Source organism: Clinocottus analis, unplaced genomic scaffold (genome assembly GCF_023055335.1).
Source record: "Clinocottus analis isolate CAN_PGR_092001 unplaced genomic scaffold, fCliAna1.0.p SCAF_2, whole genome shotgun sequence".
Taxonomy (NCBI): Eukaryota; Metazoa; Chordata; class Actinopteri; order Perciformes; family Cottidae; genus Clinocottus; species Clinocottus analis.
In genome coordinates this window covers 21,053,331-21,081,319 of record NW_027175931.1, presented here as the reverse complement: position 1 = coordinate 21,081,319, position 27,989 = coordinate 21,053,331, and the positions used below count along the sequence as shown (strand labels likewise).

The 27,989-nt window shown below is 41.4% G+C and overlaps 1 protein-coding gene across 14 annotated transcripts in view; it reads right to left on the bottom strand.

The window, feature by feature from the left end:
- Positions 1–27,989, bottom strand: part of nbeab (neurobeachin b) — a 185,803-nt gene that overhangs the window by 141,125 nt on the left and 16,689 nt on the right. For all 14 annotated transcript variants that reach the window (XR_011077909.1, XR_011077907.1, XR_011077908.1 and 11 more), the window contains exon 2: positions 364–595. Coding sequence is in view for 6 of the 14 variants with exons in the window: in XM_068584573.1 (XP_068440674.1) it covers positions 364–595 (232 nt within the window). In the remaining 8 variants the exon portion in view is untranslated. The remainder of the gene's footprint in view (positions 1–363; positions 596–27,989) is intronic.

The following is a 27,989-nucleotide window of genomic DNA, read 5'->3' as shown; positions in this document are numbered from 1 at the left end:
AGTGATATTCCTTTCATGAAGATTATCTTGCAAAATAACTGTAAATATCATGAATATTTGCAATGGAAAAATGCCATTTGCCTTTTGTCAAGGGACCCAGGATGATGCTATTGGCCATAAACAATACATTATCCCTGCAGCACACTTTTCCTGGAAAAAATGAAAGGGACAATGACATGACAATGGAAATATAGTCTATTTGTTACTAAAAAAAAATGCAGATCCATGAAAGACATACGGTAAGATGGTTAGCTGCCTGAATGAAAACTAAAACCATGTATACGCCACTAGCTGGACATCAACATGACAACAATCACTCTGAAAATGAAAATACATGCTCTACCACTGCTCCCGTGATCATACCTGCTATCATGTCATCCACGGAGCTCATTTTGAGCAGCACCTGCTGGATGAGGCCCACCTCGGTACTCGTTTGCAGGTTTCGCACACTTTTCCGCAGGATGGCGGTAAACATGCTCCAGATTTCGGCCTGGCACGTGACATCACAGTGCTCCAACAGCTCCACCATGCAGCCGATGCCTTCTGCATCCTGGATAATGAAGTTTGCCTCCAGGTCGAACTCACCTCCCACCAACTGCATAATAAGATGGGACAGACAGGGAATGTAAGAAAATATTGGATTTGTATGCCTTTCACATGCTGTTTGAAATGTTATTCTGTTGATGTAATGCTCCAGCATAGAGAAACACAGACTAAAGTAAACCTTTGCACTGAACATTATCGTCTGACCCGGCTTTCAACCCTGTTCTCTATCGGGTTTTTTTCTCTGAGGTGAAATTAACCAAGAGGTCGCGTATTTTCCGGGAACTTGCTGTGATGTTAAGGCGCTTGCCTGAAGAGGTGGAGATCTCTCTCTTTCCGAAAGGTTTCGATAAGAGTTTGAACACCTAAGAAAACAAAATAGCCGGGCATTCAATGAAAAGAGGAGGGGAACAGAGTCCCGACAGCCCTGCTGCCCCTTTTGAGTCATAAATGATAATCACTAAGCAAGTAGACAACAACAATCAATAATGCAGTTCTTTGAGTTCAACAAGCATGAAATTAGCCGTCTAAAGAAGTGCATGGTACATATGGAGAGCACTGACAACCCGCTGGTGGGCATCAAAGCAAGCAGGTGGAAAATGGGACTCGATACCACTGCACATTACTGTGACTGACAGGTAATAGCGAGGTGAAGTCAAAAGCAGCCTAAAGTAGAGGATAGAGACGAGTCCATGGAGGTGTAAATGGAGCCCAATCTTAGTTATCATCAGATCTTGGTGCAATTACATTTCAATGACGTGTCACTAAACTTCAAAGAGATTTGAGAGAGGAGGTCTTTCATCAGAGGGCAGTGGTTGTTCAAATAAAGCTATATATAAATGTATATATATATATAAAACTTTGCAAAAGCTAGGTGTTTCTCTCTCGGGATAACGTGCAGGTGAAAGGCGAAAGAAACTTTAATGTGAAATTAAGCACTAAAAACTAGGATTTACTGATTAATCGGATTCACACTGACATTCCATGTAATACAACGTCATTTCCAAATCCCAAAAGTTGCAACCGAAATTAAGATATTATCGATATGCCTGTCCCAATGCAAGTTTTTGGTAACATTTGTTATTTTGGGCACCAAAGTTTCACCAGACAAAGCTCAGTACGCTTTCTGGAGACCGGGTTAAAGGACATATGAAATTGTTGCTAGAATAAGAATCATAACAAAAGTGTAACTCTTTTAGGGAATGGCCAAGTGTGTGCGGTGTAGGTAGTGTGAGCGTAGTGAGTGTCTAGTTGATGAGAGAGAGAGAAACAATCAGTGGATCTGCTTAGGGCAGATACGTGTTGGCGATCGAAGCAAAAAAGGAAATTAGCAGTCAAGTTTTCAAGAGGGAGTAAATTTACAGTGTAGGTTTCATTTTGTCTAACGGTAAATTAAGGCTTTTAAGTGATCTACATTTTTTTTTAGAGTTGTTTAGTTTGTGTGATTTGGTTTACTACGGTTTCTGACTGAAGTTCACGATGAGTCCTATTTATATAGTAATATTGAGATGGTGGTGGATAAGAGAGGGCCCGTCAGATCATATTTATTCAAGTTAAATCAACATGTTCACATGTTACTATTCAAATATAAGTGCATTTTCCACATTGGTCAGCTCTACTTCAACTAATTTAGAGAATTACATCTCATCAATCATTCAACCATTGTTGCAGATACGTAAATGAAGGAGTGAATCTTAAGACAAAACTTACAGAAAACTTACAGCGGGAGGTTAGTCTGGACAAAATGGCAAATTTTAAAACCAGGTCCAAAGCTGAAATTCAGCTTGAAAGTCAGACATCTTTGTCAATGAGCACAGGGAGCAGTAATGCACCAACAATAACAGAAATTCCACCGATGGGGGTGATGTGAAATCTGAGTCAGCTCAGTGGCCAAAATCTGCAAATCAAACGTATAAAGCCGAGCAAAGTGTAACACGTCTGCCTTCTGAATATAGTCACTACGTTAACTGGTATGGAAAATGAACAGACTGGTGGAACATTTGTTGATATGCAGACGGTTCTCTTTGCCAGACTGCCCACTCCTCCTACCACCTGCCTAATGCTACCATGCATGTCCTGCTGCAGAAAGCCAAACACGATGAAGCAACATGTTGCCGCTTCATCCTTCTGTCGGGTAACACATGTTGCATCTGGTCTAATTGAGTTGTGAGCATTACAGGATATTATATCTGTTTGCTTCCAAACACATAGAGTTGACATATCACACATACCTGATCGTTCATTGACAAATTTGTTCATGACTGCTGAAGTGAATGTGGGGCAAAAAAAAAAACCGGCATACTTCTAACTATCAAAGATGCGTGTAGCCGTAACCACGCAAACAAGACAAACAAGATTCACATAAAACAAAATCAAACATATTTGGCATTATACTAATATATAACATATTGGTAGGGGCAAAAACCCAATGACAAAGTCAACACAGCACTACTTATGAATTCCAGTGAAAGTGCAAATGTCTTGCTACCTAAAGTGCAGCACTGTGAAGTGAGAAGAGAAGTGCAGTTTAATGCCAGGACGCATGCATCCAGATCAAGCTGCTGAAGGCAGGAAAGCACCACAGGGGCCATGTCTGTATACATTTACAGGCTGGGACGAGGGCTCCCAGCCTGAGAGTCTGGACCAAAAGAGAACAGGAGCTTGATTTGGGGAACACTAATGTAGAAGACAACTGAACATTTAGATTGGATTTACAAGCTGCTTTTAGTTTAAGGATTACAACTTGACCTAGGGACAGCTGTAGAAGAAAAAAGAAGAAAAAAAAGCCTTCACCAGCTCTGAATCTGGATAAGGATTAACCAATCTTTTCATTGAATTTAAATTGTTGTATGTTTTATAAACTTTAATCAAACTCGGCTTTACCATTCGTAAGTGACTGAAACCAAACAAAGTATTTTGGTTCTTCAAAACAAAATAAACCCTCTTCCGCTGTCCATCAACCGTGGGATACAGAAGTGACGACTGACTCTCCCAGAGAAACTTAAGGTAAGTATCATTGGGTGGAGACTTTTGCGGTGAGTAAATGAGGAGATGGTGTCAATAGGTGAAGAAGGTATTGACAAAAAATGCATATTTGATTGATATTGTTGAGAGGATTTACAGCATCGTAGGAGACCTAGAGCGCAAGCTGTAAAGCACCCTCAAAAAAAAAAACTATAACAATTTAGCTTGGGGCGGGATAAAGGGATGAAGGTTTATTCCAATGTTGGTGAGGATTATCGTTTCCTTCGGACTCACTCGGATATAGCCGACGGAGTGCCACGGGTTATGTGCGAGGTCCTGCTTCCCCTCCTCTCCACCAGGAAGGACCTCCGCTCACGCTACAATACCAAGAATTGATTAAGGGAGAGATACTTAGAATGGATCGGCAGGCGGTCCAAGGTTGGTCGTCTAAAACGAAGTTATTTGGATGCAAGCAATGAGAAAGTCACACTATTCACAGGCACGATCCTGAGAAGTGGTGAAATTGCACATTCAGATCCTCAGAATATTCTTCACACATTATGCTACGAGAGGATAATAAAGACATGAAATCACTGATTAAACACTTAATATGTGGAGAGCAGAGCTTCTCTGAGACACGCAAGAATTATGCAGAGGAAATTGATGCAGTTTGAATAACACTTAAGTTCACTGACGTAAAGCCCATAATCAGTGTTAAGCGGTAAATCACCAAACTACCTGCAAAAAGAGGGAAACTGCTGTTTATATGTTACAAGTATAGAAGCAAAAATGTTCAAACGCATCATGCTCCGCCAACACAACCCATAAACAGTCAAATGCAAATGAACATTTATTTGCATTGAATTACACAATGAAATGTTGTTGTGGGTGTCGTTGAGACACATACCGTACACATGAGACCGTTGCTGCACGTCATACCTCCATCTCTCTGACTCATTTCCTATCTACTCTGTCCTGTTGTAAAAAAAAAAAAGAGAAAAAAGCAGGACAACACTAAAAGTATAAAAAGAAACCTCTGCTAAGGCACTAATCTGACAAAGGGTATAACTAATAGTGTGGTTCTACCACTATTTGTTACAGCTTCTTCAGGACAACATAGCCACTCTAACCAAGCTTGGACGTTGCTCTGCAGAGACAGAGGACCCATCTGAAAGACAACAATCTCTGCACCAGTCCATTAATTAGGCCTTCTTGGCAGATTAGCTGGAGAGATTCCACCCTTACATTAAAAAAGCATGAGGCAGCCTGCCTGGAGTTTACTTAATGACCGTGAACCTGACAACACAAGACGCAAATATTCTGTTGTGTGGTGAGAATGAATGGAACATTGGCCTGACCGTCATGTGGCCAACCAAGCGGCAGCAAACAGCCACGGCTCATCACCATCCTGATTCAACAAAGAGGACTAAGAAAACAATAAACAAAGCTAAATGCAAAAAGACTTCAGAATGTGGTGAAGAGTGGCCTCTCGGCACGACGATGACCTCTAGGCACACGGCAAAGTCAACATCCAGCGGCTTCGTGACAGGACTAAGTGTCGAGTGACCCGGCAACCGGTTGAGGACTGCAGGTGAACCTGTCTGAAGCTCTGTGGAGATACCTGAATGGCTCGGTGAACGAGACGGTGTTCCACATTTACTGAATCTGCAACACTTTTTACTTTACATCTATAACAACTAAATATTGAACATGTGTCTGCCACAACTTGGATTTTAATTTTCACGTTGCAATAGTAGTTTAAGCAATGCTTAATGCAATCAGAAAGGTGTTAGACTTTACGTGATACAATTGCCTCATGGATACCACGGAGAAGCAGTAAGCGGGTGTAGTCCAGTATCATTTAACAAGTGAATGATTTCTCTGCAATATTAGCCACTGCTAAATTCTCGTGTTTCATGTGAGTCAAAAGACGCAGGTTGAATTTCCACTCCCTCCAAAACTCCGCCATCTAAATTATACATTTCATTTGCTTTCTGGCTCCCTGCTGGCTCTCCAGGACGTAAAATACTCTAACAGCAGGAAACACTGGCAGTGAGAGATTGTGGCTGTACACTCATTTATTTTTGCCTCTATCTCTGACTTCTACTCCTGATGGTTTCTGATGATAGAACACTGCTAGCCGTGGTCGGTTTACCACATTAGACACAACGGCAGCTCAGTGTGCTGCTGAGCCTGAGCTCCTCTGCTAAATCCTTTCTCACTGAGACTCTGATGATCGCCCTGTCAGTGATCGGCGTTGCTTTGGGAAACAAACAATTGTCATAAATTCAGACGCAAATGAGTCTGGATATTGAAAGAAACCAAAGACTGCATTGACTGCTGGGCTACTCTTGATACTGTTACATGTTAATGGTATTTGTTCAACTGCGTATTGAAATTTAAGTATACATTCCAAGTGGAATTGAATCTATTAATTAAATTGTCAATATGCAAGTGTTTTGCTTGAACTTATTATTATTCATTTAATGTAGAGAGCACAATGTAATGGCTATTGAATAAATACTATTGACTAATATGAGATTGGTTTCCTATGAGCCCTGTTCGCACAATCACCTGAGAAAATGAAGCCTTGATTTATGAGACATTCATGAGTTGAGACAATACTTATGAAGGTAATAACATACTAATAACGAGGCCCTGATGTCTGAACCACGTGGGCGAACTCTTTATTGCCTCCCACATGGCAGCAACTCAACAAAATAGCTTACAATTCAACACAAACTTGCGTTTATTATCCTGAGGTTGCGGAAATGGCAGATGCTGGAACAACCAGAGTAATGTTAGCGTTAAAAGGAACAGTGTGTATCAGAGGGATGAATAAGTGGATGAATAAGTATGCTTTCTTTAGTGCTTAATCACTCAAAAATAGGAATTAGTGTTTTTTTCGTGACCATAGAATAATAGGTCCACTTTTTAAAAGTAAAAACAACGATGAAAACCTAAACTAAATAGCATGAGCTTTTGAGATGTAAAGAGTCATATTAAGAGCTCTGGAGGAGTACATTAGTGCAGGCCTCCTCCTCATGTTGTCACCATGTCGCCAATGAATCTGCCAGCCAGTCTGTGTTGTGCCTCCGTTGTTCACAGTTGCCATTGGACCCGATGATTTTAAACTGAGCTTGAAGCGTGGAGTAAATACTGAAAAGCATATTCGATTCATCACAACCAAAAATGTCAGGTTGTTGCGTTGAACAAATGAAAACAAGCTTATTAGCTTGCAGTCCACCTGTATATATTTTGGGACTGTTAATGTATGTACGGATGCTGACAACACCCTCAGGATGCATTCATAGGGGGGGCGACGACCTGAAATGTCAAACCAACTCATCATCGTGTGCTCGTTTCCGCGTCTGGGTCTCACTAAAGAGTGGAAATTAAAAAATGACGAGCTGACTGAGGTATTTTAAATGCTTTCAGTGTTTGAAGGTCTGTGTTGCATTGCTAGCAAAAGACAACCTGTCAGTCAGCGTGTCAGCGAAAGCATTTATCTTCACACACCCACCCAACCAGCTTATTCGTATTCACATTGTTTCCACTCAAACATAAACGCCTATGGAATTCATTCTAGTAGCATTTCTTTGAATGCACCATAATTCAACATCAAAGAGGTGCGAACGTTCTATGTTGTGTTAACGCACTGAACTGCAGAGTCAAACACACACACTCACACACACACACACAGACACATAAAGGCTTAACCATGAGGAAAGCACAGCGTAATGAAGGGAGGCATATTCAGCAGTCAGCAACCCATGCAGTATGATGCAAATACTCAAGTGCTGGTTCAAATCAGCGTTGTGCAGACGGAGGTAGAGCTAACCCATTTCCCTGATCCCAGGAGAGTGGCCAACGGAAGGAGGAAACCTGCCTCTTGCTGCTATGGCTAATCATTCAATTTCAATTATGAATATCTGCTCCGGATTATTAAGACGCTCAGAAGCTCAGCGGAGCTGCGGGTCGATGATTTACAAACCAGAGAGGAAGGTTTTAAAAAAACAACACAACAATATGAGGCAGGAGAGTAATACCACTTTAATTAGGCTCTAGCTCATATCTATGCAGCTGGAGCTGGCAGACCTGTCAAGGTGGTTACACCAGAGGAGCGACAGCTAGCTCCCTTCACTGTAATAGCACCGAGACTTAGGGAGGAGGATTTACCATTCACAAACTGGAGGTGAAAGTAGATTAGCAATAATGCCTCTCAGTCAATCTTGCACATTAGCCAAAGGGGTCAGTGAACTGCTCACACGCTTATGCTGCATTCACATGGAATCAGGAAGACGGCAAACAGGAGATCATTTTCACAGGATATAATCCTGCCAGAGCAGGATGGTGAAAAACTAGGTGAGGCCTTTGGATGGTAGACGCCATTGCTGTCCAAAGTTTGAATATTTGAATAATTAGTGTCCTCTACTATGGATTTTAAAAGGGGAGATAAGGAGCTCCCTCACAGAAGGAGAAAGGTGTTTGCAAGAGAAAGCAGGATTTTATGCCGACATGTATTACTAGAATATTAAATAAAACAGATAGAAAAAAATGTTATTGAATATACTTTTTATTTCAAGTCAATAGCAACATAATATCAGAATCAGAAACGTTTAATTGCCAAGTAAGTTAGTACAAACAAGGAATTTCTTCTGGCGGAAGGTGCATCATAACACAACAACAACAAAGAACATTTAACTATACAAGTGAAAGTATAAAATATCGTCGTGCACGTATTGTTCTTGCATGTTTTTCGCATGCTGTCCAGCAGGAGTTATCCATCTGCATAATTCCATGTGAATGCAGCATTATAGTCACTTTCATCTGGCCGGCCAGGAGGGATGGAGATCCTGTGATGTCCCAGAAAACCCAGCAGAGTGTGTTGTGTCTGAGGAAATTAACGAGTCTTAGCCATTATCGGGATTCTTTAATGTGCTTGGAATTGTAAATTTCACCACCGAGGCAATTAGTTTAGTGTGTCGACAAAAGCAAAAATGGTTTATGTGAAAGCCATTGAGGTGTGTGCTTTAGTTTAATTGTTCACCCCGTGACTCCTCTCCTTTAGCCGGTGAGGGTTATTAGCCTCAATCAAGTGTGTGTTTTTTTTTCCTCTCTGAGAAATAATTCATTTGTGCGTCATTGCTATGAGGAAGAGAATTAAGAGTTCCTTGTGAGCCCTCGAGGATCCCTCCTCTTCCGACTGCTTCTGATTAGGCCGGGGCTGAAGGCTCGCCGTCGCCATGGTGACAGGCAGCAAAGATTGGACTTGAGACAGTTTCCAAGGGAAGCCTACAGTGGCCACTAACTGGGGTGAAAATAAATAGAACTGATGTCCTATTTACAAAGGCTGCTGGTGGAGTGCGTACATTGCAGTGAAGGAGTCTCTCGAGGGCGGATGCGGAGCTTCCGGATGGTCGCCCCTCCAAGATTTTGCAGGATGAATAAAAGGTTCAGGTTCAGAAACATCATCTAGTCTGCCAGATGTGGACAGGAGCGGAACCTGACGGGTGTAATGTCCAGTCCACCACATGATTTTTGAAAATAAGAGACGTGTAACAAGCCATTTCCTCTTTTCCAAAAATCCAGTTTTTGCCACTAAAATGACTCCAATCACAGTCGGGTGTTGTACTGTGCAGTCAGAGAACGCACTGGCTTGATAGAAGCTCAAATTTAAAGTTTGCGTGCTATTGTTTTGCACTCGATTCAAGTTTTCATTTCACTGAACACTAAAACTGCATTTGTGTGCTTGCATGAAGCATTGAATCATGATGGTTAGTGTTGTCTTTTGTCATCAAAAAAAACATATTGAGTAACTCGCTGACGTATTCCAGAACAAAACTAAGCACCGTCAACACACGATGCAGAAGGAAAACTCTCCCAGAGGGCCCAGCAGTTAACTTAGCACAATAACAAGGATCAGCTCAGTGTCAGAACAGCCTGCAGCTAACATTTAAAGCAGAATACAGTCAAAGGGATGAAGTATGATGCAAAAGTAAAGAGGGGAAAACATATAATTGACCATTATGCAGCCATCCACTGCACAGCACCAGAGGGAGAAAACACAATATCCATATCGAAGACATGGATTTTCCAACAACCCCCCTCACTTCTCAGCCACTATAAAAAATGATTATACATCCACGATGAGGAAAAGACAAAGTATTGGGTTGGAACTGTTGAAAAAGGAAAAACATAAAAGATAAGTTATCTAATACTAATTCATTCACAACTTCACAAAAAGAAGATTTCTACAGATATGTTGTACTCACTTTTTGGTATTTTATGGAAAACATTGAATACCTGTGTTTTGAGGTGCAGGTAATACTAAATAAAAAATAAATTATCCCACAAAAGAAAAGAAAGTTGAACAGAGTGGAAAAAATGTTGGACAGAGTATTTGATTTAAGTCATTTGGTTTTGGAAACTCAGAGTCAAATAAATGATCTTATAGTAGCAGTAGTAGTGCTTAACACACCGTTATAGCAGGCTGCCAATATAGTCATTACGTGACTAATTATGGCCGGATCATCATACTAATTACTGTTCGTAACCATATGTAGAAGTGATTTATTTTTGTCTCGTGGATGATCACCAGCTAACATCTCATTACTTACGTCTGTGTACAGAGTATACACTTGTGTATTGCTGAAACCAAAAACCAATTGCCAAAAGTACAGAAAGAGGATGCTTAGAATCTGGATTTTTGTTTCGCGCCCTTGACATGCAAAAATTCCATTAATTGGCAAACTGCACTAGTTGTCAAAGCATATGTTATCTCCAGTTGACCAATTGCTGAACTGACAATCATTAGCATTTAGATCCAGTCCATCTTCAAAGTGCCAAAGCGGAAACAAATGACTTAAAAAGAAAGATTTGTGAAGGTATTATGCAAATGTTTGGACATAATGTCACTGTCACTCAAGGGAACTATTATCAAGATTTGAGCTGGTAGCCCACATCAGGCCATTCTTCCTTTACCCTAAAAATGTCACCAAAATAAAAGGTCAAGCCATTTAAGGAACAGAGCGGTGGGGAGTGACAAATGTGTAGCTCCTGTGGGTCCATTGAGTTTGATGAATGGTCTTCACATCAGTGCTGAACCATGCTAATGACCACCCTTTGAATGCCTACACACTCTGCTTAAATGATGAGGTGAGAAAATAAGTATCATTTGTCCCTTTAAAAGCACTAATCATGTACAAAACAGATGAAAAAAAAACAGAGGGGGTAGAAAGAGAAAGAATAAATGAGCCAAGCTGGCATTACTAAGGCACTTCTTGTTTATCAGTTAGTTTTTTGTTGAATCCCTAAAGTAAAATCATGAGCCAAACTTGAATAAAGATACCATATCTTGCTCCGTTCTCATTTTCTTCTTTATCTGGGCTCATATTTGCATTGCCACTATTGCCCAACCATGTGAAAACTGCATCTATTTCACTAAGGCCAAACATGTAATGTGGGTTCTTGAAAGAAATCAACAGGTATCATATCAACCAGTCACCTGAACACAAAAACAAGCATCAGCCAGAAGTTGGCAGCAAACTTTTGTCATCTTGCTACAGACTGCGATGCGTATGTGTACATAATCATTGAGGGGGGTAGTACGTGATTGAATAGCTCTCACTAGACAGGTGAGAGGACACAACGACTGCATAATACCCAGTGCATAATACCCGCTGCCTTCTGTGTGACACCTGGAGAGTCTCCTGTCATTCATTAGAAATTAAGCTCAGTCTAACAGCTACCAGACAGCCGCCACATGGTATGTCTGAATATCTGAGTATATCTCCACCCATGTAAAGTCAGAGCGTGTGGATAACCGCCAAGTCTATATTTGACATCCATATGCTGGATAGTGGTTGAGTAGTGTGAAGAGAAAAAAAAGTACAGCACTTGTTTCCTCATACTTTATTCCAGTAATAAACACTTGAATGAGAAAGTGCTTAAAAACAGAAACTGCATCATAAATCATGGAAAGAAAAGAGTGTAATTCATCCAAGGACCCATAAAATCCCTGATAATAATAGCAATATGTGTGGCCCAAAAGGCCACCAACCAGTGAGTACAGACACTGTGCCTTTATTTACAGAACAGACACAGAAGCATTGGCTGCATTTAAATAGAGGCCAGCCCAAACCTAACACTGAAGGCCCTGGAGAGTATGTGACCTGAATTTCATACTAACTCCCTTCATGTGACCAGACTGTGATTGAGATGTCAGGAGGGTGGCTGTATTGTTTGTGGAAACACTGCTCAAGATTTAAAGATTACAGTGTTTATGCACCACTGAACTGGATGCCTGCAGCATACAAATGTGGCTAACAAGCCCCCTGGAAAGTGAAGATGAAAGGTGGTTCATAATGATTCAGTCTACCGGGGAATCCATCACTGAAGATTTTGGAAAATCTTTACGGTTAATGGAGCCACGCTGTGTTTCTTCCTGTCTCTAAACTTAATTAAGAAGGGCACAAATGCATCATCTGTCTGTAAACATCTCAATTAGTTTAGTGACAACCTTGTTTCCCCACCTTTTCCTTGCCAGCTGGGCTTAACCGAGTCATAAAAAACTGACACGTTGGTTTTTCACATGGAATTAATTGAATCAAACAAATAGAAGGTATTGTATCATCTCAGCCAGGAGATGAATCATACGATCCTTCGAGTGTGTCGTCCGTCTGCGAGCAAAAGTGCACCTCTGTGTCTGTCCGCGGCTAAACTCTTATTCTGCTGCATCAAACTGGACACATTTTTTTTGGGAGCACAGTCACGGTTGCATTGTCAAGGACCTTGGTTGTGGTGATTCACACGTAAAAAATAAATAAAGATGGACTGCCCGCTGACCCCTCACTCACTAATCTTACCAGGTGGTTGGTAGAGGCAACTACTGATACCGCAGCCGAGTGCATCGCCGATCCCCTGCAGCTACGCTGCTCCAAACAGCAAACAGGAAACAGTGGGGGAGAGGATTCAGATTGCCTGATACATTGCCACATGTTTCTCAGTTTGAATGAAGTGTGTTTCATGATGCATTACAGCCGATTGGTGTCTCGACGGGGGTTAGCTAATTGTGGGTTTTATTCATTCAGTTACACAGCAGGGGTCGTTGCCGACACGTGGCGATCCACATTCGACAGAGTGTACCTTTCTTATTTGAACACGTTGTAAACACAAATCACCAATTTTAAACCTCACGCAAACTCCATTTCACAGTTTTAATTGCTGGTAAATTTTGTTTTGTCTTAACTTCACCAAGTCGTCGATTTCTAGTTGAAGCATTTTCAATGTTATTAATTACTTCAATGTCTAGAATGTATTGCACCCTCCATTCTAGTCATTTGCCAATAAATGTATTCAGTTTGCATAACAAACACCTCTGAAATGACATACATTATGTGTGTAGGCTGTTAATGAATGACAAGTTAATGAAAAAATATAATGTCGCACAAAGTCACAGGAACATTAGGGTAAAAGGTGCAAGCTCTGTCTCACAAACACTTGACCATACCAGCTTCGGAGGAAAGTCAATCTCGGAGTGGATCTTATTTTTCCCTGGCTCCATTTCCCTGCAAACAACAGGGTCACACTGGGTTAATTGGAGCACAACAGGGACACTCAAAGACAGCATTGCCGCAGATTCACCAAGTGTGTGAAAGCATTGGATATCTAGACAGCCAAATTACATTTTTCCAAATGCGTCTGATTTCATGAGGCACAATCGAGGTGGATTTTGAGACACGTGAAAGAGATCCGTCACAAGATGTCTTCCCTTTTCTTGAGGTGACGTCCAATCCATGTGTGGATTTATTGAAGACGAGCCTACCAGAGGCAAATACATTGTGTGTGTTTGTGAATAAGGTGGAAATCAGGCTGGCAGAGAGTAACATGAGCCAATATGTTGACTGAGAGGTTTGAGATTATCATTAAAAGTGTGATTGACGGCATACAGTGTAGATCAACAGCAGTCATGGAGCGCACTGTTGCCCAGACTTGAACTCATCAGCCCAGCAGGCTTGGCCTCCAGCGGCATTCGGACTTTAAAAGCACGGACAAAGATACTGATTGTGAGGAGAAGAGCAAATGAAAGAGGTGACAATGCTGTTGGAGACCAGTGGGAAGAAGAAAGAGGGAGAGTGCAGTGAAAAGGGAGACAAACAGAGAGAGAAAACAGACGTATAGCGAATATTGATAACATGGCAGCGCATGCTTTTGACCCAAAATAAAAACAAGTAAGGCATGTTGTCTTGATTGAAAAGCATGCATTGGTCAGAAAGCAAAACAACTGGACCAGATAAAACATACAAAACACAGGGCAAACAGGGTTAAGTTTGATTACAGGAGCTTTTGGAGAGGGGTCAGGTTTAACTACTACTACTACAACTACTACGCCACCCATGCAAAACACACAAAAATAAGACTTTGTGGTGAATATGACCTTCCAGTGTGAGAAGGCAGAGAAAGGTTAAGTGGGTGAAACCGCTAACGGAGGGCAGAGGGCAGTGCATCTCCCCATCTGATCTTCCCGTCATCTTCTGCACCTTGTGCACCGCAGAGTGGCCGCGTCTCCCCAGACATCACGGCCACCTCATATATCTAATCTTTTTCTCGGTCCCGGCGGTGTACAGCTGTATCAAATGCCCTCGTCTCTGCTTCCTGCCACAACATCCGCATGTGACATTTCATTTCTAAGATGGTGTAACAGGATTCTGATGCAACAGCCCATTTATCCAAGGAGAGGAAAAACATCAAACGGAGAAAAACATCAACTGGAGGAGCAGTCGAGCAAACATACATTGTATGTTCAACCACACCCACCCAATGATTCAATGTATTTCTGTAATTTTTATTATCTTATTTTAACTTGAACTACTTTATGTTCAGAGTCTAATGTTGTTGTTACTTACATCAGACATCTCCTCTTTTATACATTTTTAATCAGCGTTGTTGGAGGGAGCCTGAGACTTATTGCCAACGACTGCTTTTCTGTAATTGTTGCATGAATGTGATAAGTAAAGTACTCAAATTTGAATTTGTCTTAAACCCTCCAGGCTTCAAAATGTTTCCCCGAATTGACACAGCTGCTACAATTATTTCAATCAAGGAGAAAATTCAAATCAGCAATGCCTAAGCAAACATTAAAAAACATTTGAAATGAATCAAAGATAAAGGTTGAGCTCACAAAAAGAACTCAAGAGCACAAAAACATGACCTGAATTTTAAAAGCTAAGGTCAATGTCAAGTGTAAGAGGCCTTCCTTAATAAAGGTGTGAGCTCTTTCTATTTTCATATTCTCTGCCAATAAATTAAGGTGAACATTAAATGTAGCAAGTATTAACAAACACATGACGTGCAATTTGTCTAGCTGCCTGGACTTAAAGCAAAAATGGTCTGGATGTTTGCTCATGCTCTTGATTAAAAGTAATAGCATGACTACAATTTCCATTTGGAGGAAAGTGGAATAAATGGAAGTACATGTCAAGTGTGGTAAAAAATCATTTAGTAGCACAAAGGACCATGAAGGACCTGCTATTTGAATGTGTGGCATCGCATTAGTCATAATTTCATTGGTATAATAAAAATACTTAACAATGTTTAACCTCTCTGCTAATCAGGAAGAGAACTTAAAAAAAAGACTGCACAGACTTCATTAGAAGCAAAAAGGGTTGTGAGAGGACATTTGTAAGTGTCTTTTTTTTTTTTTTTTAAAAAGGTGGCCCAACGAGTTATAGGATGTGGATATTATTAAGTTCCCGAAAGCCAAAGAGTTTTAAAAAGTCGGAAGATGCACTTGGAAAACAATTAAACATAACGTTCTCTTTCTGGAATCCATTAATTATCCGATTTGCTTGTCATGTCTCGAGGGAACCCACACTGAAATGAGGAGAACATGCAAACTCCACACAGAAGGACCTGCTAGACCAGGATCCGAACCACGGCCAGACCGGGATCAGAACCACGGCCCCTCTAGCTGTGAGGCGACAGTGTTAGCCACTACACCACTGTGCATTTGTAGAATATGACGTCCATTTATTTCTACATTGACTTGGCCTGTTTTCACCCCCCACAATTTTCTTAACGCTCATCATTTCATCAGAAAACATGAAAAAAAAAAAGAAGCAGGGTCCTAAAAGATATCCACGTGGGACGTCATGAAGCGACTGATTGTTACAATGATAACTGAACCGTGAGAATCCCTCAGCTCCTTCTGGTCACCAGCTGCCGGTCCTGATTTCAGCACCAAGGACAGCTCCCTGCTCGTGGAACCCAGGGGAGAATCAGCGCAACATTTCTGACACCTTGAACGGGAGGGTCCGCTTCGGGGTTTCACATTGAGTCCTCACTTTCTATGGATTTATGATGGTGTAAAATGCTTTTATACAGTGTTCCCACCGTGTAACCTTAGCTTATTGGTCCCATTCTGAAGCCTGTCATTGGGAGCAGCCACTGGTCAAAGAAGTGAAGCCTTTCATCTGTTGCCAGTCTCACACTTTAAAGCAGCCAGACTGCAATAAACTCAAATGGGGATCAAAACCCAATAATGCCAGTCGCTTTGCTTTTGAATAGCACTTAAGGAAAGAGAGCACTTTGCCGTTGTTTTACTCTACTAATTAATCACACCTTTTAGATGGCCCCATTCAGTGGGGCATTTAATGGAAAAGTGGTCTAGGTCCAAGGGGAGAAAAATCCAAGCCACACTGCTTTTCATATCTCCTATTCACAGCTTATTGTGTGGCGACAGAGGCATGTTTACTATTCTGGTGTGTTGTATCATCTGGTCGTTCCTCTAATCCCTTGAAATGCTTGGAATTGTAAAACAAGAAGTGTGCTCACCTCTCCAGAGGGGGAGAGGACGAAAATTAAAAGGCAACCTTGCAGGAAATATATTTAGCAAAAGGAAAGAGGGTGGGCTGTGTAAACACATCTACAAGGAAACCCTGATCGAATAAACACATTATTCATGGGACGCAGGAAATAAATGATGTACAGTCTAATAAAAAAAAGTCAAGAGAGGATATCAGGCCAAATTTGAAGGACGGCACAGGTCTCAAACAATGCAACAAAAAAAACATTTTGTACCTAATCTAAAGAGGAACACCCTTTTAATCCAAAAAGAGGTTGCAGAGACACGATGCTGCTCTCCAAAAAATTGTGTAAACTGGCAGCTACCATAACTTGGTTATACATTTGACCTGGGATAGACAGTCACCTTGACAGTACTCTGCACTGCAGTATTCTCCTCTGTTCACCTTTGTTGACGCAGTCAAGCCATGTGATATTATCCCATAATACAGGACCACTGAAACAAAAACGTCTTCCTCTCCATCTCCGAACACACAAGATCAACTAAGCCACCCTAATTCCCGGGTAATTAAGCACATTAGATATGGAGCAACAGTTGTGAGCTGGTATTAAGCCCAGCTGGTATTGACCTTGAGATATAATTTGGTTGAAATCAAGCTCACATTTCAAAGCGCATCATGTTGCATCTACACTGGATGAAGCAGACAGCTGGGGAAAGACCTGACAGTCGAGGGGTTTTGCGATTAGTGAGCACAGTTTCCTCCAGCTGATTTCTGCTGTCAGAAAACATGTGCTCTCTGGATGTCTCATACACTGTAAAGAGAGGAGAAACGAGCATCCAGACAGAAATATGTGATGCTAGTTTTCCATCTGGAAAAGAGAGGAGGAGTTTAAAGGTCCACTGCTGATAGAAACATCTCTTGTTTGTGGGGGCAAGAAATGTACACTGCAATGCAGAGATAGAAAGGAAAGTCAGGAAAGCGAGAGGGTTGACATGGACCTATAGAAGGCAAGAAAAAAAAAAAGATGAGAAGGAAATGGCAGCAGAAGAGCCCTTGACTTGGTCCTCTCGACATTATCAAAGTGCCACTTCTGTCACCAGGCTGGGACCGGCACAAGATGTCCTTAAAAAGGTTTTTTAAAAAAACAAAACAAAAAAAAACAGGAATCAGTATGCAGGTCACAGAACCGGAGAGGGGAAGAAAGTGGTGGAGACAGTCCTCAGTGTTTACTGTGGCGATCCCACCACTTCCTCTGTCTGACCACAACACTAATGACACAGTTTCCTCACAATGCATCAACCAGCACGCCATGCTGCTTTCTTTCACAGAGCCATTAAGGTATTGGCAAACCTCAGATGACAGATACACATAAGTTTTCCAGATAACAGTGTTAAACATACAGGAACTATTTCAACAAAACCCATCATGTAAAATGTATGTGCCAACATCCATTTTCTCTCTATTCTGGATGAAGGCAGATCCAATGTAGCTACATGTCCACACAGTCTTAACACGCTGCATAACCACAATGAGCAACAAATAAACTATGCTGTGGGTTTGGATGATGATGCTTTTTTTGTTGAAAGCCAAAATCCCAGAACTATACTTGCAGCTATATACTGAGGTCAAAGCCTTGCTAGTGAATCACATATTAGAGCTAGCAGCAGCGCTTTGATTGCCTGCATGTACAATAAGCTAAGTAAATAATAAAAACATACATTTCCCTTGTTAAACTTTGTAGACAAAAAATGTCAATTTCTTAGCCATCAAAGAGCAGAACACCTTCTCCCTCTCTCTCCCCCGCTCTCTCCCTTTCTCAAGGATAAGCATAATAGTATACATGCCACTTTCTTTGGAATCCATTTCCTTGAATACCACACTCACAATCCCCACCTGAGGCATATACTGTATGTTTAATCGCCTGATATAGAAGATATAGTGGACATGCAACCCATGTCCACTATATCTTCAAAATTCTGGATGATTCTGGATGGAAATATGGATAAACAAGGGCAACACAAAAAGCAATAAATCAAGACACTGGTCATCCATGCATCATTCTGTACTAGTAACGAGTTGGAGCATTTTCAAATAGCCAGTGTTTACGGGATTAATTAATCGCGTGTTCATGATGAATGCCTCTGTAGCAGCCATGAACAGAGAGCGTTGCATATTCAACATCAGAGTGAGGCAGGGGTCAAGTGGGATACCCTGTCGTCTCGTAGTCCATCAGGTACATTAACAGCTTCATGGGAACTTCAAAGGCATTTTGCTGAGAGTAATGGGAGCAAGGGGGAGGGTACTTCTGTCCTAATTTCTTGATGTCCATCATCTGATGTAAATCCCAAAAGATATGATAATCTGAACAACAATATCTAGAGAATCTGTTGTGATGCTGCACCTTATGGTTTCCGCAATGGGGAAAATATGGACTTAATCACAGAATTTGATATTAAAAATATAATCTGTAAAAAAAAACATCACAGCTTATTATATCACATGATCCCACTTTCTTCATATCCCACCACATATCAAGCAGGTTGAATACCTGTTGTTGAGACACTCCGGCCAAAGAGGGCACGTTGAGGGGCAACAAAGTCGAGGTAGTCATCCAAAAAAAAAAAGAATTCAGCAGCTAAATTTAGAGCACTTGTTTTATAACTGCACTGGAGTTCATTCTCTGATAAAACATTTAAATAAAAATAGTTGAGCGGAGTTTTGTGTTGCATAAACTGAGGTCTGTCAGTCTTTCAAAATCTGCAGGGCTCATCTGACCAGGTGTTGGTCACTATCGTCGCTGCTTGTGGCTCACACCATGTCTTGTCTCAAGCACCAGCTGCCCTCCACAAGGGCAGATCCACACACTTTGGGCAATCGCCTCACCTCAAAGGCCTGTCTTTCTTCCCCCCTGGTGCTGCAGGGTAATTACTTGACTGCTTACTGCTTGCCCCTCCTGCCCGGCCTGTCAGTACTGGGAGAGGCATGGTCATTACCTCAAAACAAAAGGACAAATCTCGTCCCATGCTGGCCCCGTATGCTCCTCTTGATGCAACAGTAACATAACTGCTTTAAAGTGTACATGTATGCACATTCAGTCAGACAACGTGCACATACAAAACTACTTCACTCCATGTTTCAGCACACATGGAGGAGACTGTATGATGGAGGAATAACTGTTCTTGTATTCAAGGCCAGCATTTACAGCAAAAATGAAGAAATCTCTGCTCCTTTGTGAGGATTTACCTATGGCGGCTGGTATCATCTGCGATTCTCCTCTCATGCCATGCGGAATATGAATTCAGTGGAGCAGAATTTTTTCCAAGGCAGGCTAGACACTTGCTGGATTTTCCCCATAAATCCTCCTAATTCAAAAGGATGCATGCCGCTGGTGTGCTGACGTAAACCCTCTCGGCCAACACACAGGTAGTCCAGATTCAAAATATGAATGAAAAGGAAGACACAGCAGTGAAAAAAGGTTTAAGCAAGTTTTAATAAAAAATACAAGTAACAAAGAGCCGAATGGGTAAAAAATACTTTTTCTGAAGTGGTTTCGCCAAGGAGTCCAGATGTTTCTGGTTTTGGCAAAACAACTGCCTCACGTTCCAAAAGAGCTCTGGTAGTAAGTGAAGTTTGGTGCAGTATCCTTAAAGGGTATCTCCGGCATGTTGGCCTCGAATATGTGCAAGGAAATATATGTATAGGCAGCGATCTGGTGAAATGGCGTTTTGGTGAAATGCATTTGAAAATAAAACTCTCAGACTAATTGGGGATTTGTTTCCCTCTTTTTGTTCTTATTACAGCAACAATACTTGGGACTGCCATTGAAAGATCCATTGTTGTAAAAATGTTTGTTTTTTGATACGTCCCCTTTTCTGAAGTATTCTTTCTGCTGGAAAAATAATAACCATGTTTTCTAAGACCAAGTAAGCAGATATATTTCGTCATAACGTAATAAATCCGCCCAATCTCACATAAATATTGAATATAATGCAAATTAATAAAAGACGGACCAGTCTCAAAATGTACTCTGAATGTACTAAATAGCCACGCAAAATATGTTAGTTCTTTTTGTGGAATTTGCGTAACTTTAAAATGCACATAATTACACTGAAACACTGACATTGAAATTTAAAGACTTTTGGATGTCATTAGTCAAAATATTTTGGTAGATTTAAAACTTTTTTTTGATCTGTCAAACTGCTTTTTGTGACCTACATGTGAGGACGCAAACACGGTAGAAAAGACTACTATTTAACTGTAAATGTGGTGTAAAAATACACTCATCAAAGCTGATGCTCCACACCTTGTCCTCAGTCTCATTGCGTCACACTCAGACACCAACGTGGAGCCAAACCCTTGTTGTCCAAATAGGAACAGTGTTCAAGAGCAGATGTAGTCCAAACGACTTCATCCACACAGTGATGCTGTATTTAAAATGAACTGACAGTGAGGACAGAACGCGTTGGGTCTTTTTTTCTGCACTTGCTTGTACTTTAACCTCTACCTCAACCCTGACTGTCATGTTCATGCTGGGAGGAAATGAAAAGAAAATGAATAATTCAAGCTCCGCCCGGGTGATCTCTGGAGAGAAGTCGTGCTAACTGAATATTTTCCATCATTGACAAAAATCTTTTGACGATGATGGAACAATATGAAGGCCGGCCGTTGTTTTGACAGATTAGAACAGTGAGGGATCTATAATATTATTTTAAATAATTAACCGTAGTGTGTTGAAGAGCTAAGGGCCAGACGCCTCGGAGCACCACTGCTAGTCACGGAAACACTTTCTCTGGTCGTCTAATAATGACGCTTATGGGTTTATACAGTGGAGTTGTTGAAAGTCTGGTGCGTCTTACACAACCAAGGGTGCCTCCATGTGCCGGTATCAGACACCGAGGAGCACTGACCGAGCGTCAGTATGAGACGAGGACAACGCGTCGGTGGACAGGTGCAGAAGGAGCGCATGCTGCAGGATTTCCTCCCAGTGAATCAGTGCCTGGAAGATCCATGAACTTAAATTGTAATTGCCTCATTTTGTGAAATGTCATTGTTGTTGATTATTTGCCTGCTAAGGCAGTGGTCCCCACCCTACGGGCCGCGGCCCGGTACTGGTCCGTGGGTCCCTTGGTAGCGGGCCGCAGAGAAAGAATGAATGAAAAAAATTTAAAAAAGGTCAGAAAAATGTTTTATTTTGAAAAAAGACCGGATACATCCATCTGCGGGTAACCTCAGATGTAACCTCTTGACACATGTTACGCGATAGTTACCCCAAGAATGAAAGTCTGTTTCAACTTGGTGTTCTGGATGCAAATCAAGGCAGAGAATCCTTGAGATCACCAAAAAAGCTGAAAACCCTGGCTCCATTTTCAACATCCTGTCTTTGTGACGCGAGTTTAAATTAAGCAGTAGATTGGACATGAAGGTCTTATTTACGGAGTTAAAAGGACATAAACACGCGTCGGGTGACGTTTTCTCCCATCACACCCAACACACATTGCTTCATGCCGATCGTATCATTTTATTAAGTCATATGTATTACGTCGTATTTATCGCCCAAGCCGTGAAGGCCGGTCCGTGAAAATATCGTCTGACACAAAACCGGTCCGTGGTTGGGGACCCACTGGCTGCAGTGTTGCTAGTGGCCTCCGCCATCACTGTGGGAAGAAAAAACTAAATCAATCATCTTCATCATGCACCGTTGACATGAAGTGACTGCACGGTTGGTGTCTGTTCATCTTCTCTCCCCATGCCCTTTTACAGCTGTTCGTGTTTTCTTTATCAAAGCAATGTGAATGCAAATCTAATAAATGTCTTATTACCATATATTGTTTTGATAAAATGACACGTAATTATTGATTATGACGACATTTTTACAACCCTGCCCATCAAAATGTGATGGATGAAATGCTCAGGCTTTGCCCGAAGGTGTGATAGGGATAGCATGCGTTCACGCAAATCCACTGTGGACTCTGTTGTGATGGAGTTGGAGAAGGAGGCTATTTCCTTCCCCACTGCAGCAGAGATTTTCACGAGCTTTGAAAGCTACTCAGAACCAAGGCACAGAAATACAAAACAACAAAAGGCAAGTGCCATGCTCAGTTTAAATCTGACTGTGCTTTTTCCACTTCTCTCCCGAGCTGAAATGTCAAATAGGTTCTCAAACACCAAAAACCAACAAGACAGCAAGAACAAGCTGGAACCGTTAGCATGAAACACTGTTAGACAGTCTATTGACATTGAGGAATAACTTGAGAAAATCATTCAAAAAGATCAACTGCATTTCAGAGTATACAGATGCTTGGGAAACAGATTGAGAAAAATAGGGCTGCAGTTTGAAACAGAATATATATACACAAGAACATAAACCTTCTTTTTGTGGTTGTCTAAAAAAAAAAAAGACTGCAGTCCTTTTATCAGACTCTTTGTGTGTTCATGTGGGTATGCGGCGCATGTGCACGAGTGTGGTATGATCTGAGATTGATGGCTCCATTATGGTCGTATTTAAACTACTGTGTAATTACTTGCATCAACACAACCCGTCAGCCTCAACCTGCCCAGCGTCACCAGGCTGCCGAGCAGAGCGTTGCTCACTGAAAGTCGGAAGAAATATCAACAATGCATCCTTCTCCTTCTCGTGCACTAATCAGCTCCAAACAGCGTCGCTCGCAGTGTGAGCGGTTGTTATGTATATGAATACTCAATCAGATTACTCCAATGGTCATAACATGAGGTTTATTTCCTCTCTGTATGGGGTAGAAGTGTGAAGATAAGTAAACCATTGAACTAAAAAATAAATGAATTTACATGGCAGGCTGTTTAATGATGTTGCCTTAGCTTCAAGGAGTCAATGTCATGAACATTTATTTTATGTTTTTCTCTATCACTAGGCAGCAATTTAATTACAGATGCACCGGTCAAAACGGGGCAGTTGTCAGCTGATCAGACGGGACCGGTGACGTGCAATCAGTCTCATGTATCTTATGTTTTTCATTACATTTTGTAATGATCTACAGAAGCATCCCCTCTCTTTATGTATCATGTGTATCTCAACACTCATATCACCATCTTCCCACTTGATACATTTGAGTTATTGCTTTAAGAGGCAGTACAACGTTGCTTGTACCTACACGCATCACCACAGAGCTGTGGCAACACCACTTGGACAGACTATACTTAGAACTAGAAGGACTGGTAATAATAATGACAATTATTGCAATAGTGACATAATTACACATCAGTATCGATGTCAATATGTGAGAGGGACATTTTGAGAAACGTATTTATAACATTGAGTCACCTGATGCTGTGCTTTACATCACCTGTCTTCCAAAAGCAGAGTACATACCTCCATTGGAGGAATGGGTAAGCAAACATTGATTGTTTCTATAGTTATGTAATGGGAAAATGGCTAAACAAGTAAAAACTAGTTCAACGATATACGTGACTGCCAACTGAGAACATTTAGGCAAACTCTGTAGTAGGCACAGTGTAAAAAAATGTTTTATGTCAGATATAAACAATACATCTAATATTTCCGCAACTACACTGCTAAGAAACAGAAGAGTTTCTAGAATATTTGTTTTGAAAGTCATTTATTTTCTTAAATGTAAAGGTTATCTATGTGCAGACGGGCACTTCCTTCTGGGGTCTGTCTCGATTAAGACAAGTGGGTATTTTTTTGTGTTGATAAAGTATTATAATGTTATTGATATTGTATTTTGGGCCATTATGTGGTTCTAACGTCATGTGTTAGAACTGGAGAAAAAAATCTGCTCTACGAGAACAATAAAGCTATAAATGTCTATTGATGATATTGCATCATACAGAGATTGAATAACGAAGCTGAACCAATTATGTTGGTTAACTCATGTTTAGTTGTGACCGCGGCCGTGATACTTATGCATTGCACTTCCCAGAGATTAGGAAATAGAGTTTTCCAAATGATTTTCTGTTACACGAAAGTTATAAATGAATGTCAGAAACGAGTGTGTCAGCTGATTCGCCAATGTGACAACTAAAACGACAATGTAGATCAATGTAAAGTGTGCACATTGACGGCTCAATATGGTACTCCCAGGGGACAGAAGGTGCAGGATACCAGCACATCAAGAGAGAACCTCATTACCATGTCGGCTCCAAACAGTGCCACCTTAATGCTAATGTAAAGAGAACAGTAGCACACTTGGAGTGTGCTCAGAATACCAGCCAGCATCTTAAGACAGAGAGGAAAGGAAAGGAGACGATTGGGCAGAAACGTGGTCACTCAGGCGGCGCACACTAATCTGCACATGCCCCGGGTGAGACTTGGCCATGCTCTCTGACACATGGCAATCACACGGCTCAGTGCAGAAACACAGGCACATCGTCCACAACGCCACCGAGTACGTGACGGACCCGGAAGCACAGGCTGACGTCCGACCGAGAGCGAACGTGTCGACGGGAAACGACTGTCTCGCCACTCGAGTGCCATTCAGGAGGCTCCGTGGACGAAGAGACGAAAGGTTATCTAGCGCTGAACTGAGAGTGTTAAGAGTCAGCGTTTGATTCAATTAGTGGGCACGCTTACAGGCACTTCATCTGTTTACTCAGGTAATCCAGTTGTCATGCAACGCTCATAAATGTCCTAACTTGTTTAGAATAACCTGGTTAAACTCTGACTGCTGTCATGAGGATTAGGTTAAATTGTCTCACATCAATTTTTTTTTAACCGTAGAATGAACTCTAACCATCTTACTGCTTGCACATTTGGTAAATGTTGTCAAGGACATTCTTCCGTGCTGTCCAGAGTCTAATGTCAGCAGGAAACAGGTCACCACATAGCCAATAATGAAATATCATTAATTATACTCATGATAATACAGACAGACAAGCCATGGATACAACAGTGACACAGACTACTAACTCAGCACTTTTGTCAGTAAAGGATTACATGCAGTATTTAGATCCGTCATTTAAAATGGGATTAACTGAAAGACGTCTGCATGACAGATGACAAATTAAAACAAAACACGAGGGTCCAGCCGTGTATATTTTTCAAGGGGTGCATCCTTCCCTTAAAAAATAGATACAGACAAATATATCATTTTGCACAAAAATAGCTAGAGAAGTTCCATTAAATACGTCTTACTATTGCTAATAAGGATGTGCATGTAGTGTTTGTTTGGATTAAGAATTGTTTTTTTTGCAAAATGTTCATCTCTCTTTGACATGAATTTAAATAATTACTGCCAGACTGTCTCTGAATGTGTGTACTTGAAACCCAATGATGGAGTTAAACGGTGTTGAATTGCACACGAGAAGCATGAGTGTGATGGTGATTGGTTGATAAACTGAGTAAAGCATATTTTCTCCTCCTCTGCTTACTCTATTCCTGTCACTCACCAGATACTTCTCCCTTTTTCCTCTGCAAGCTCGAGATGACCCCTCGCCCATATTACAGGTCACACCAGCACCAGAACATCGGTCCAAACTCGAAACACACTCGACTGCGGGCGAAATCATTCCCGCTCACCGACTGAAACGACATCTGTCAGAGGGAATGATCGAACAAGACTTCCACTGACGTGAAGCAGCAGCTGAAACGCACTAATCCACAGTGGTATTGTACCGTATAGATGCAGTTGAGAATCACTGTGCAATGTGAACAACACGCAGCACTATTTCCATTGTACTAAACTAATGACATTTAAGTTCACACACACTGAGTGATAAACAAAAAGCGTGTGGCATCCAGCACAAAGCAGGGTACACAACGTTCAGGAAGCAGCTTCTCGGTTTTAGCCGACAGTGAAATCTCTTCTGGCTGGTTCAAATGACAAACGGCACTCATAAACGTTCGAGTAACTTGACGACAGGCCAAAATTTGAACTTGGCTATTGTCAGGTTTGTGTGCTTTCTGCCGCCAAAGACGGTCTGTGATGGTACGTCCTCCACCTAGTAAACTACGCGGATGGATTTTACATGAATATTATAGACATACAGAACATGTATATTTAAATCATATGGGATAGACTCAGTATTGGCAGACACCAAATATCAAAAGGACTCTGATTGGGATCAGGAAAAAACGTCACAATTAGCGACACAATCTGAATGTCTTAATGCTCTACGCCTCCTAATTCCCATATCACACTGTCTTGTTGCCGTCGTAACGTTCGTCTTTATTCCATCACTATTGTTATAAGAAGCCGGCCGTTTGGGATGACTATTCATGTTTCCATTAAAAAGGTGGTGCAAGGTCCCATCGTGTGACAACCATCCTTCTTAACATGTATTTGTTCCTCTGTCAGTCTCCTGGAGGATGGGCAGAAAGGTTGGAAAGCTCTTGTGTGTAAGCAAAGGGAGACATGTTTGTTTGTGATGCATGCACTGAGCTGTGTATGCTTTCTGATGTATGAATATAAATTAACAGCAAATGCTTTGTGATTCTTTCTCTTGCTTGTTTGTTTTATCTCAGGCTGATGTTTGCATGCATGTTAAACATGTTTGGTTTTTAAATATAAATATAATCCAAGACAATATAGTAATCCTCGTCAAATAGTAATCCTCGTCAAATATAGCAAAACTAACCTTGAGGGTTATCTTGAAAACAGGAAACAAAACATTGTGCTAGTGGGCCTGTGGAAGTGTCCCTTCAATGCAGTGGAGTCTGCATTGCATATAAAAATTGAGGTTGGGTTCAGGGCGGGTTTAGCAGTGTCAGGGACAAACAGTTCACAGGGCTCTGTTGGTGCTCAGTATGCGTAAGCTGCCAAAGACCAGATTTTGGGATGTTTTGCAAATATTAACTTACCGAAATGAACATCTTGACTCAGCGGCCAAGTCGGTAAATTGAAAATGTAATCCGCCAAAATACCCTGTACTGGAGAAAGATTTTCAATGACATCACAGAAATCTGTTCACAGAAAATGTTCGTTTGCTACCACTTCAAGTCTGTGACATTTGTCTGCTGAAAGATAAAGACGTCGACCAAGAATTCACCAAATCGCTTAGGCCTGTCACTCTGGTGCTGTTGAAGTGATCGATGTTTTCTTGCATTCTTCTCACCTACAACAATAAAACTGTGTTGGATTGTATGCAACAAACTAGTCGAGGAGGTAACTAATTCAGACAAACTTTTACACTCTCACTGATAACAGAAGTGCATCTCTTCAAATAGAGTGCCACTCTACCTCCCCGTCTCTGCGAGCTAGCCGCTCAACCTTTCAAATATGATATTCCTACTGCAGTCTTAAGCCTCGACAAACATAAAAGAGGCTCCATGACTAACCCCAATGGATCTACAGGTTGTTCTACTGAGAGAAAGACAAGATTAGTCGGCAATGACACGGGATCATTGGGGGGTTTGGAAAGTGTTAGACTCTCAGAAACTTGATGTACAACTTTGTTCGAGTTGCCAGTGCAAATGTACTTTTAAGCCTCAGGGACATTTCTGGGCCACTAATTTGTTCAGCACTCTTAATAAAGTCAGGCAGATAGAACTGTTCCTGAAAAGCGTCTCAGACTCCAGTGCAGCGAGACAGAGACCAACACCGACTCCTTCGTCACTGGCCCGTAGACCACAAACATAAACTGCTTCTATTAAACTCAATCATACCAACGTTCTTTAGGACTGTCAGAAACCTGTAAAAGGGTTCAATATATACAGGAAGGATAGCACTGGAGTGCCCTCCTTTG